The following is a 12,529-nucleotide window of genomic DNA, read 5'->3' on the forward strand; positions in this document are numbered from 1 at the left end:
TAGGAAATTCTTCTTGCCTTGCTTTACATAGCCTTTGAGGGCGTCATCAGTGAATGGTCCTAGCCAGGGAAGAGGTCCTACTTTACTCTGCCAGACCAGATGGTACGGATTGCAGTTGTTCAACTCTTGCATCACACCCTGTACTGTGGCACCTACCTCGGAGGGGTATGGGTCGCCACGGTTTACAGCCTGAAAGAAAGGTTATTCTATTGAGAAATCGCATGGGCTTTAAATGCATCACCCCAGCCAGGCTAGTTGGCTGGGTTGGTAGCGCGCCTGTCTTGTAAGCGCTAGGTGGCGGGTTTGATTCTCGCCCGGGCCGAACTTCATCTTTGACGGATAAGGTGTCCTAAACTAAAATGGACGCGGCACACAAGGAATCAAGAAGAGACTGCCTTAACATAGAGGGATAAGGTCCGTTTCAGAACGGCCGACTTTTTCCTATCCTCCTTCTCTCTTTAAATTTAGGGACAATAAGACCTTCCCTCTATCAAACCTCTTGAAAATAATAGTAATAATAATATTAAAAATATATATCCTTCCAAGATAGGCATGGTACCTACAAGGACGCGGGAAATGAGTAAGTATTATTTACCCTGAGAGGAAGGGAATGTGCTGAGAAGAGAATGATCACATCTTTCTGAACCTCGGCAGGGAATTGCTTCAACTCTTCCTGAATTCGTTCAGCAAATACTTTGCACAACAGGGGATGTGTACTCCAGCGATCTATTAAACTCCATGATATGTTGGAAGGGCTACCTCTGAAACAACACACAGAAATATGTATGTGATTACACTTTACACCATTGTATTCATAGAAATTTGATCGATTTATTTATAGTGAAGCTGACTGAGAGCTTCTTCGCAATTTTTGTGGATACCACAGCATTACTAAGAGCCTCCTTTACTATTTCTGTCATTTCTAGATATTTTTTTTTTTTTTTAAGAGGTTTGACAGAGGGAATTGTAACTGCTATGGTCTTATCGTCCCGAAATCGAAGAGAGAAGGAAGACAGGATACCGTGGATAATCTCCTAGTTATCTTCGTCGTCTGCTGCTTGTGCATTCAGGGAGAATGCAATTTACTCTCTAAACTCAAATACTTGCTCTTATTACTGCTTTTGTCTCGACTTTTTGCTGAAATTAATAGGTACGGCCCTGTAAAGAGGTACATACTAAAGACACTCACCTCTTTGCCTAGGTCATGGCAATACTCAATATCCATCTCATGCAGCGTCTCAATATGTTCGTTCACAAACGCTATGGGCACAAGTAGGAAATTCTTCTTGCCTTGCTTTACATAGCCTTTGAGGGCGTCATCAGTGAATGGTCCTAGCCAGGGAAGAGGTCCAACTTTACTCTGCCAGACCAGATGGTACGGATTGCAGTTGTTCAACTCTTGCATCACACCCTGTACTGTGGCGCCTACCTCGGAGGGGTATGGGTCACCACGGTTTACAGCCTGAAAGAAAGGTTATTCTATTGAGAAAGCACATGGGCTTAAGTGCATTACCCCAGCTGGCTAGTTAGCTGGGTTGGTAGCGCGCATGTCTTGTAAGCGCTAGGCCGCGGGTTTGATTCCCGCCCGGGCCGAACTTCATCTTTGACGGATAAGGTGTCCTAAACTAAAATGGACGCGACACACAAGGAATCAAGAAGAGACTGCCTTAACATAGAGGGATAAGGTCCGTTTCAGAACGGCCGACTTTTTCCTATCCTCCTTCTCTCTTTAAATTTAGGGACAATAAGACCTTCCCTCTATCAAACCTCTTGAAAATAATAGTAATAATAATATTAAAAATATATATCCTTCCAAGATAGGCATGGTACCTACAAGGACGCGGGAAATGAGTAAGTATTATTTACCCTGAGAGGAAGGGAATGTGCTGAGAAGAGAATGATCACATCTTTCTGAACCTCGGCAGGGAATTGCTTCAACTCTTCCTGAATTCGTTCAGCAAATACTTTGCACAACAGGGGATGTGTACTCCAGCGATCTATTAAACTCCATGATATGTTGGAAGGGCTACCTCTGAAAAGACGCGGGAATAAGTAAGATAATATTTACACCTGAGAGAAGGGAATGTGCTGAAAGAGAATGATCACATACTTTCGAACCTCGACAGGGAATTGCTTCAGCTCTTCCCTGATTCGTTCAGCAAATACTTTGGCACAACAGGGGAGTGTGTACTGCCAGCGATCTATTAAACTCCATGCGAATATGTTGGAAAGGGCTACCTCTGAATCATACCACTAGAAATACTGTATTATGATGTACACTCATTGTAATTTGCATAAGAATTTATTTATAGTGAAGCTGACTGAGAGCTTTCTTCGCAATTTTTGTGGATTACCACAGCATTACTAAGAGCCATTGCAGACCTTACCTTTACATATCTCTGTCATGTCTAAGATATTTTTCTTTTTACTCGGGTAATGCCGGCACTGGTCGCTACTCGTAGCTAGTCACATACATTGTCCTTCAATTGTCCTAACGGAGGTCGAGTGCACCCCAAACTCCAAAGCACAGAGCCGAAAAACTTCGACCCCCGTCGAGAATCGAATCAGGGACCTCCGAAGTGCAAGCCTGGTGTGTACCCACTTGGCCACCGAGGTTGCCTACTTCTCATTCATTTGCATTATAGGAGATTATGAACTTACTTTTTGTTTAAAATGAGTGTAGATTGCGTTCAAACTAGATCCAGAGTAGCACAGCTTTACTGAGGATACCTGAGAGAAGATAACCACCACCCTCTCTGCCGTCCCTGAAAAGAACAAGAATTCATTGGATTTTATTAGGACTTCGAGTCGTTTAAATATTTATCTGTTGATGACAGGGTCAAAGCTAACATCCTGATGAAAGTGTAAGAACAGAGCTAATTCTCATCAGATCATCCTGATAAGACTTAAGAAGATGGAGATTTAAATCAAAGGTGTGAGAAATGGAGATTAAATTGAAGATTCTTTGTTGTCCTAGATTCCTAGGTATGGGCTCCTTATGGCACCTTTTGTGGCTTACAATGAAAGTGCAAGGTGTGTGTATTTCCACTTCTGCAAAATTAACGAAATAGCTAGCAAGGTGCCAGCACAGACCATGGGTTTTTTTGGGAGGGGAGGCTTAAAATTTTCGTTTGGGTGTTAAGGTATTTAATGAAGGTATTTAATACTCACTTCTCAATTTGGTCCCAAGGTTTCTTCAGTGAGGAGGGTCAGCATATCGGAATGCTACATAATGTTTGTGAGGCCCATACTCAGGACAGACAGAGTTCAGTTTGTTTGCCATCTTTTCTCCCTATAAATGAGAACACAAGACAGACATAAATGCTTCGAAATCCCAAGCCGGGCATCGAATTTTATCCTCATTTATTTGAGAATTTGACCACATAATTAAGGAGCTCTAAGGGTTAGGTGGTAGAGAAAACAGTGAGAACAACCTATGGCATTAACCCACCTAGTGGTTATCTTCCACTCAAAGAGTCTAATTATGTATTATTATAAATGCAACTTTGTCTCTTCCTTGAAGTTTACCAAAAGGTAAAAAAAACTAGGGTTTGATTTGAATGTGATTTGATTTTTTTGAGAAACCTAGGGTTACCTACGCTACTAGCCACCAATCAAGTTTGGTAGGTGAATGTTTTTTTATTTTTTTTTTTTTAGCAGCCTAGGAAATAATTTTTGATGCAGGTGTTTCCCTATGCATTCCTTATTCTACTCCAAGGCTGGTGGTTTAAATTTCTCCAAGAGCTAATTGGTCCTTACATTTTCCCCATAGAGTCTGTCCCCCATTCCCCCATAGACAAGAGTCGATTTCCCCTAGAGACAAGGGAAGAGTGTTTACATACCTGGAGCTGAGTCCACTTCAATATCGGAGACCCACCTCCTATTTCCTGGTATTTCTTTTGTACTTCTGGCGTTCTTCTCCTGGCAATGTAAGGACCAAGCTTCCTGCAAATAAATACATGGGTAAATATCAATGAATGTCTCAATAAAATAAGGAAAGAAAAATGGAAAAAGAAAATGATTGATTCTTTGGAAACCTCTCTGTGTATATTCCAATGTCCCTGACATTTATTTCGAAAATAAAAAAAGTAAAAATAAATTTATGTAGGTACCTAGGTAGGTAGTTTTTTTTTATTTTTATCAGAGAGCAGTGAGAGAGAAATTTCAAGACTTATAAAAGTCTAGTAAAAGGAACTTGAAAACTAATTCCAAATATGACACCCACACAGACCTCTAGTTCAAGAACTAACATAATCTAACATACGAGTACTAGACCACAATAACTTACAATAAGCACATTATGGAGTGCACTCAGCTTTGTAAGGCCAATTGAGTAGCTACTTTAATCAAGAAGTGACCAGTGGCAGCATCACAAGTCAAAGAAACAAGTGATGATAAATATTATGGTATTGATGAATGAAAGACTTGTAATACTGTGATACCCACAAATTTGTGAAGAGTCTATTGCTTTACCACAAATAATTAAATATTTGATAGATGATTGACTTACTTACCCTTGTACTGGAAGCTGAATCATATCCCTATCAGTCATAATCCTATGCAAGTATTCTGACACTTGATCTGTGTGTGTTGGACCTCCCATATTCAACATAAGGATTGCTGTTTTGGGTTTGGATGAATCTTTGGCTCCCGTTGATGGAGATGCTTGACTATTGCACACCTGGATTGAAAATAAACGGCTCCATGGTTTCCTGAAAGCTTGAGATCCTGAAAATAAAGAAGACAATAAATTACTAAAGATTTAAATTTGTTAGGTGACTCATCTGTAATAACCCCAGTCAGCACACACGATTGGATGTAAGGCTCGAATCAAGCTTACAAATTCACCTGTGTAAGTTGGATGACATCCAGTCTGCAAGCCTAGATCCACTTACTACATAGTTGGATTTAAGCGTGAAAGTGCCCTTGTTCCAGGATGTCCTCCAACTGGATGTAGACGTAAAAAGCACACACTTACATCCAGCCTAATTCACGCTTACATCCAGCGCATACGCTGGATTTTGAATGCTTGGATCCAGGCTTGATTTTAATGCTAGATCCAGGTAAATGCGCGCGCATACGCTGGATTTAGAATGCCGCAATCCTACCCAAATCCAGGCTATTAATAAATTCTGATGAGAAAAATAAATAAATAAATAAATAATAACTTTTACAAATAAAATTTCGACATGATATTTTTATTTTATTAGGTACAAAACAATTAAAACAGTTTTAAAATAACAAAAATAATTAAACAAATAGGATCATTGTTATTTCGTACATTTTATTTGGTAAAAAAAAAGCTTTATAATAAGACCAAAATAATACTTGGTAAAACTTTCAATAACTTAATAAATAAAAAAAACTCTTGACTTTTAGTTTTACAAATGTAATATATTTTATCTTTACACGTATTTCGGGTGTTACCCCGAATTAATTCTCAAGATGATATTTAATTGCAACCTTAATTAAATATCATCTTGAGAATGGGGTAAAACCCGAAATACGCGTATAGATAAAACTCGCACTTCGTGCTCGACCCCCCGGGGGCTTCGCGTGTTCGCTACGCGGAGTTGCGTATACGGTCGCGCTGCGCGCTCCCGGAGCTTCGCGGGGTTGTGCATGGGGTCGCGCTTTGCGCTCCCTTGTTTACGGTCGCGCTGCGCGCTCCCGGGGGCTTCGCGGGGTGTGCATGGGGTCGCGCTTTGCGGTCCCTTGGTAACGATCGCGCTGCGCGCTCCCGGGAGCTTCGCGGGGTGAGCATGAGCCAAGGTCGCGCTTCGCGCTCCCTTGGCTTCGCCCATGAAATCTAATATCGTCCCTGAGTTTTATAGAAACGTAGGTTACACAAGCGGCTGTGTTAAGGTTAGATATATTAAATTTGTAAAACTAAAAGTCAACATGAGTCTTAGCATGTCCACAAATGAGTCCATTTCTAGCTGGTCCCATACTTGCCCGTTTCAAACACTCCCTTCCGGAAGAAGCTAAACAGTGTGTAGAGATCTGTGCGTACATCCACCATGTACATGTACACACATGTGTCTTAGTATGTCCACAATTGTGTCTCAACACATGTCCACACATGAGTCTTAGCATGTCCACAAATGAGTCCATTTCTAGCTGGTCCCATACTTGCCCGTTTCAAACACTCCCTTCCGGAAGAAGCTAAACAGTGTGTAGAGATCTGTGCGTACATCCACCATGTACATGTACACACATGTGTCTTAGTATGTCCACAATTGTGTCTCAACACATGTCCACACATGAGTCTTAGCATGTCCACAAATGAGTCCATTTCTAGCTGGTCCCATACTTGCCCGTTTCAAACACTCCCTTCCGGAAGAAGCTAAACAGTGTGTAGAGATCTGTGCGTACATCCACCATGTACATGTACACACATGTGTCTTAGTATGTCCACAATTGTGTCTCAACACATGTCCACACATGAGTCTTAGCATGTCCACAAATGAGTCCATTTCTAGCTGGTCCCATACTTGCCCGTTTCAAACACTCCCTTCCGGAAGAAGCTAAACAGTGTGTAGAGATCTGTGCGTACATCCACCATGTACATGTACACACATGTGTCTTAGTATGTCCACAATTGTGTCTCAACACATGTCCACACATGAGTCTTAGCATGTCCACAAATGAGTCCATTTCTAGCTGGTCCCATACTTGCCCGTTTCAAACACTCCCTTCCGGAAGAAGCTAAACAGTGTGTAGAGATCTGTGCGTACATCCACCATGTACATGTACACACATGTGTCTTAGTATGTCCACAATTGTGTCTCAACACATGTCCACACATGAGTCTTAGCATGTCCACAAATGAGTCCATTTCTAGCTGGTCCCATACTTGCCCGTTTCAAACACTCCCTTCCGGAAGAAGCTAAACAGTGTGTAGAGATCTGTGCGTACATCCACCATGTACATGTACACACATGTGTCTTAGTATGTCCACAATTGTGTCTCAACACATGTCCACACATGAGTCTTAGCATGTCCACAAATGAGTCCATTTCTAGCTGGTCCCATACTTGCCCGTTTCAAACACTCCCTTCCGGAAGAAGCTAAACAGTGTGTAGAGATCTGTGCGTACATCCACCATGTACATGTACACACATGTGTCTTAGTATGTCCACAATTGTGTCTCAACACATGTCCACACATGAGTCTTAGCATGTCCACAAATGAGTCCATTTCTAGCTGGTCCCATACTTGCCCGTTTCAAACACTCCCTTCCGGAAGAAGCTAAACAGTGTGTAGAGATCTGTGCGTACATCCACCATGTACATGTACACACATGTGTCTTAGTATGTCCACAATTGTGTCTCAACACATGTCCACACATGAGTCTTAGCATGTCCACAAATGAGTCCATTTCTAGCTGGTCCCATACTTGCCCGTTTCAAACACTCCCTTCCGGAAGAAGCTAAACAGTGTGTAGAGATCTGTGCGTACATCCACCATGTACATGTACACACATGTGTCTTAGTATGTCCACAATTGTGTCTCAACACATGTCCACACATGAGTCTTAGCATGTCCACAAATGAGTCCATTTCTAGCTGGTCCCATACTTGCCCGTTTCAAACACTCCCTTCCGGAAGAAGCTAAACAGTGTGTAGAGATCTGTGCGTACATCCACCATGTACATGTACACACATGTGTCTTAGTATGTCCACAATTGTGTCTCAACACATGTCCACACATGAGTCTTAGCATGTCCACAAATGAGTCCATTTCTAGCTGGTCCCATACTTGCCCGTTTCAAACACTCCCTTCCGGAAGAAGCTAAACAGTGTGTAGAGATCTGTGCGTACATCCACCATGTACATGTACACACATGTGTCTTAGTATGTCCACAATTGTGTCTCAACACATGTCCACACATGAGTCTTAGCATGTCCACAAATGAGTCCATTTCTAGCTGGTCCCATACTTGCCCGTTTCAAACACTCCCTTCCGGAAGAAGCTAAACAGTGTGTAGAGATCTGTGCGTACATCCACCATGTACATGTACACACATGTGTCTTAGTATGTCCACAATTGTGTCTCAACACATGTCCACACATGAGTCTTAGCATGTCCACAAATGAGTCCATTTCTAGCTGGTCCCATACTTGCCCGTTTCAAACACTCCCTTCCGGAAGAAGCTAAACAGTGTGTAGAGATCTGTGCGTACATCCACCATGTACATGTACACACATGTGTCTTAGTATGTCCACAATTGTGTCTCAACACATGTCCACACATGAGTCTTAGCATGTCCACAAATGAGTCCATTTCTAGCTGGTCCCATACTTGCCCGTTTCAAACACTCCCTTCCGGAAGAAGCTAAACAGTGTGTAGAGATCTGTGCGTACATCCACCATGTACATGTACACACATGTGTCTTAGTATGTCCACAATTGTGTCTCAACACATGTCCACACATGAGTCTTAGCATGTCCACAAATGAGTCCATTTCTAGCTGGTCCCATACTTGCCCGTTTCAAACACTCCCTTCCGGAAGAAGCTAAACAGTGTGTAGAGATCTGTGCGTACATCCACCATGTACATGTACACACATGTGTCTTAGTATGTCCACAATTGTGTCTCAACACATGTCCACACATGAGTCTTAGCATGTCCACAAATGAGTCCATTTCTAGCTGGTCCCATACTTGCCCGTTTCAAACACTCCCTTCCGGAAGAAGCTAAACAGTGTGTAGAGATCTGTGCGTACATCCACCATGTACATGTACACACATGTGTCTTAGTATGTCCACAATTGTGTCTCAACACATGTCCACACATGAGTCTTAGCATGTCCACAAATGAGTCCATTTCTAGCTGGTCCCATACTTGCCCGTTTCAAACACTCCCTTCCGGAAGAAGCTAAACAGTGTGTAGAGATCTGTGCGTACATCCACCATGTACATGTACACACATGTGTCTTAGTATGTCCACAATTGTGTCTCAACACATGTCCACACATGAGTCTTAGCATGTCCACAAATGAGTCCATTTCTAGCTGGTCCCATACTTGCCCGTTTCAAACACTCCCTTCCGGAAGAAGCTAAACAGTGTGTAGAGATCTGTGCGTACATCCACCATGTACATGTACACACATGTGTCTTAGTATGTCCACAATTGTGTCTCAACACATGTCCACACATGAGTCTTAGCATGTCCACAAATGAGTCCATTTCTAGCTGGTCCCATACTTGCCCGTTTCAAACACTCCCTTCCGGAAGAAGCTAAACAGTGTGTAGAGATCTGTGCGTACATCCACCATGTACATGTACACACATGTGTCTTAGTATGTCCACAATTGTGTCTCAACACATGTCCACACATGAGTCTTAGCATGTCCACAAATGAGTCCATTTCTAGCTGGTCCCATACTTGCCCGTTTCAAACACTCCCTTCCGGAAGAAGCTAAACAGTGTGTAGAGATCTGTGCGTACATCCACCATGTACATGTACACACATGTGTCTTAGTATGTCCACAATTGTGTCTCAACACATGTCCACACATGAGTCTTAGCATGTCCACAAATGAGTCCATTTCTAGCTGGTCCCATACTTGCCCGTTTCAAACACTCCCTTCCGGAAGAAGCTAAACAGTGTGTAGAGATCTGTGCGTACATCCACCATGTACATGTACACACATGTGTCTTAGTATGTCCACAATTGTGTCTCAACACATGTCCACACATGAGTCTTAGCATGTCCACAAATGAGTCCATTTCTAGCTGGTCCCATACTTGCCCGTTTCAAACACTCCCTTCCGGAAGAAGCTAAACAGTGTGTAGAGATCTGTGCGTACATCCACCATGTACATGTACACACATGTGTCTTAGTATGTCCACAATTGTGTCTCAACACATGTCCACACATGAGTCTTAGCATGTCCACAAATGAGTCCATTTCTAGCTGGTCCCATACTTGCCCGTTTCAAACACTCCCTTCCGGAAGAAGCTAAACAGTGTGTAGAGATCTGTGCGTACATCCACCATGTACATGTACACACATGTGTCTTAGTATGTCCACAATTGTGTCTCAACACATGTCCACACATGAGTCTTAGCATGTCCACAAATGAGTCCATTTCTAGCTGGTCCCATACTTGCCCGTTTCAAACACTCCCTTCCGGAAGAAGCTAAACAGTGTGTAGAGATCTGTGCGTACATCCACCATGTACATGTACACACATGTGTCTTAGTATGTCCACAATTGTGTCTCAACACATGTCCACACATGAGTCTTAGCATGTCCACAAATGAGTCCATTTCTAGCTGGTCCCATACTTGCCCGTTTCAAACACTCCCTTCCGGAAGAAGCTAAACAGTGTGTAGAGATCTGTGCGTACATCCACCATGTACATGTACACACATGTGTCTTAGTATGTCCACAATTGTGTCTCAACACATGTCCACACATGAGTCTTAGCATGTCCACAAATGAGTCCATTTCTAGCTGGTCCCATACTTGCCCGTTTCAAACACTCCCTTCCGGAAGAAGCTAAACAGTGTGTAGAGATCTGTGCGTACATCCACCATGTACATGTACACACATGTGTCTTAGTATGTCCACAATTGTGTCTCAACACATGTCCACACATGAGTCTTAGCATGTCCACAAATGAGTCCATTTCTAGCTGGTCCCATACTTGCCCGTTTCAAACACTCCCTTCCGGAAGAAGCTAAACAGTGTGTAGAGATCTGTGCGTACATCCACCATGTACATGTACACACATGTGTCTTAGTATGTCCACAATTGTGTCTCAACACATGTCCACACATGAGTCTTAGCATGTCCACAAATGAGTCCATTTCTAGCTGGTCCCATACTTGCCCGTTTCAAACACTCCCTTCCGGAAGAAGCTAAACAGTGTGTAGAGATCTGTGCGTACATCCACCATGTACATGTACACACATGTGTCTTAGTATGTCCACAATTGTGTCTCAACACATGTCCACACATGAGTCTTAGCATGTCCACAAATGAGTCCATTTCTAGCTGGTCCCATACTTGCCCGTTTCAAACACTCCCTTCCGGAAGAAGCTAAACAGTGTGTAGAGATCTGTGCGTACATCCACCATGTACATGTACACACATGTGTCTTAGTATGTCCACAATTGTGTCTCAACACATGTCCACACATGAGTCTTAGCATGTCCACAAATGAGTCCATTTCTAGCTGGTCCCATACTTGCCCGTTTCAAACACTCCCTTCCGGAAGAAGCTAAACAGTGTGTAGAGATCTGTGCGTACATCCACCATGTACATGTACACACATGTGTCTTAGTATGTCCACAATTGTGTCTCAACACATGTCCACACATGAGTCTTAGCATGTCCACAAATGAGTCCATTTCTAGCTGGTCCCATACTTGCCCGTTTCAAACACTCCCTTCCGGAAGAAGCTAAACAGTGTGTAGAGATCTGTGCGTACATCCACCATGTACATGTACACACATGTGTCTTAGTATGTCCACAATTGTGTCTCAACACATGTCCACACATGAGTCTTAGCATGTCCACAAATGAGTCCATTTCTAGCTGGTCCCATACTTGCCCGTTTCAAACACTCCCTTCCGGAAGAAGCTAGACAGCGTGTAGAGATCTGTGCGGCTCGGAGTTTGCGTGTTGAGGGGGGAGCCTGGGATTTGACTCACCACTTCGAGTAGGCGGCTGAGGTAGGACTCGAGCTGGGGGCGACGTTCCCGGGCTAACGCTTCGGACCGGCGGAGCAGGGAGAACTTTTTCGGTGGAAAGAGAAGAGCCGCCACCTGAAAAAAGGAGGGGGAGATGTGAGGTTTCCTCGGGTTATCTTCTTGCTAGACAATGAACTAATTGTTTACGCTATGGAGCCATAAAAATTAGCGTATTGAATTTATTTATTTGACGGGTCATACACTCATACAACCCAGTAATACACATTACATCAACAAATACATAAGAAAAGAACATAAATACATAAAATTCAAAATACTTAAAAGAGTTTCAAAGGGATGTAGAAATCGTGTTTTTCTAGCGCCAAATCTTATATTTACTTGGTTCAGGACAGTGTGTATTGTGTATACAGTGAACAATTTGGAACAGAACTTATGACACAACTACATATGTACATTGGCAGGTACTTCGCGGGCCACATACACAGGGGAGCAGGCCCGTATCCAGGCCGCTAGTTGGAAATCGCTGGTTTATGCTTAACACAATTAAAATTCTGAGATCAATCAACGTGATTTCTCAATTTTAGCCTTAAGATATGTACATGTAATCACATTTTAATTAAAATTCCTCTCTTTTAATTCGTTGATCGGTCTTACCTGTTCGCCATACTTGTGCATCATTTCGCTGTGAAGCTCACGGAACCTGTTGTACCGTCTGAGTATTGTATAGCGTTCATGTCCCACTGTGATTCGCACTTCATACTCGTGATGGGTTTGAGAGCCCACACCTCGCATCACGTAGGTTGGAATGCTTACACTTAACTCGTTAGGATCTCCGTCATAGAACCTCTCTGCAAAAGTGGATT

General features: G+C 42.8%; 3 protein-coding genes across 3 annotated transcripts; all 3 read right to left on the minus strand.

Annotated features, from left to right (window-relative positions):
• Positions 1–6: 6 nt before the first annotated feature.
• LOC113472210 (ferrochelatase, mitochondrial-like) lies at positions 7–807 on the minus strand (the record flags this gene model as incomplete). Its single annotated transcript, XM_026831863.1, has 3 exons — positions 803–807; positions 596–761; positions 7–189 (listed from the first exon to the last, which is right to left on the minus strand). Coding segments are annotated over exons 1-3 (354 nt in total), but the record flags the coding sequence as incomplete, so codon positions are not given.
• Positions 808–1,066: 259 nt separating this feature from the next.
• LOC103520960 (ferrochelatase, mitochondrial) lies at positions 1,067–11,452 on the minus strand. The gene is made up of 8 exons (XM_026831864.1): positions 11,386–11,452; positions 4,515–4,728; positions 3,843–3,945; positions 3,202–3,292; positions 2,662–2,765; positions 2,111–2,238; positions 1,867–2,032; positions 1,067–1,462 (listed from the first exon to the last, which is right to left on the minus strand). Exons 1-8 carry the CDS (start codon positions 11,450–11,452, stop codon positions 1,067–1,069), a joined length of 1,269 nt encoding a protein of 422 aa, XP_026687665.1.
• LOC103520959 (kinesin-like protein Klp98A) lies at positions 5,910–12,509 on the minus strand. The gene is made up of 2 exons (XM_008486058.1): positions 12,321–12,509; positions 5,910–11,780 (listed from the first exon to the last, which is right to left on the minus strand). The coding sequence occupies exons 1-2, from the start codon at positions 12,456–12,458 to the stop codon at positions 11,547–11,549; spliced, it is 372 nt and encodes a 123-aa protein (XP_008484280.1). The 5' UTR covers positions 12,459–12,509; the 3' UTR covers positions 5,910–11,546.
• Between the last annotated feature and the right edge of the window lie 20 nt (positions 12,510–12,529).

This window comes from Diaphorina citri, unplaced genomic scaffold (assembly GCF_000475195.1).
Source record: "Diaphorina citri unplaced genomic scaffold, Diaci psyllid genome assembly version 1.1 scaffold4321, whole genome shotgun sequence".
Lineage (NCBI taxonomy): Eukaryota > Metazoa > Arthropoda > Insecta > Hemiptera > Psyllidae > Diaphorina > Diaphorina citri.

What these genes read in the sequence shown, in the direction of transcription:
- LOC103520959 (XM_008486058.1), bottom strand. Translation starts at nt 12,458, where the DNA reads ATGCGAGGTGTGGGCTCTCAAACCCATCACGAGTATGAAGTGCGAATC. An exon ending in TGCACAAGTATGGCGAACAG is followed by an intron (nt 11,781 to 12,320) that starts GTAAGACCGATC and finishes TCCTTTTTTCAG; the next exon opens with GTGGCGGCTCTTCTCTTTCC.
- LOC103520960 (XM_026831864.1), bottom strand. Translation starts at nt 11,452, where the DNA reads ATGGTGGATGTACGCACAGATCTCTACACACTGTTTAGCTTCTTCCGG. An exon ending in GAAGGGAGTGTTTGAAACGG is followed by an intron (nt 4,729 to 11,385) that starts GCAAGTATGGGA and finishes CTTTATTTTCAG; the next exon opens with GATCTCAAGCTTTCAGGAAA. An exon ending in TTCCCTGTCGAGGTTCGAAA is followed by an intron (nt 2,033 to 2,110) that starts GTATGTGATCAT and finishes GCGTCTTTTCAG; the next exon opens with AGGTAGCCCTTCCAACATAT.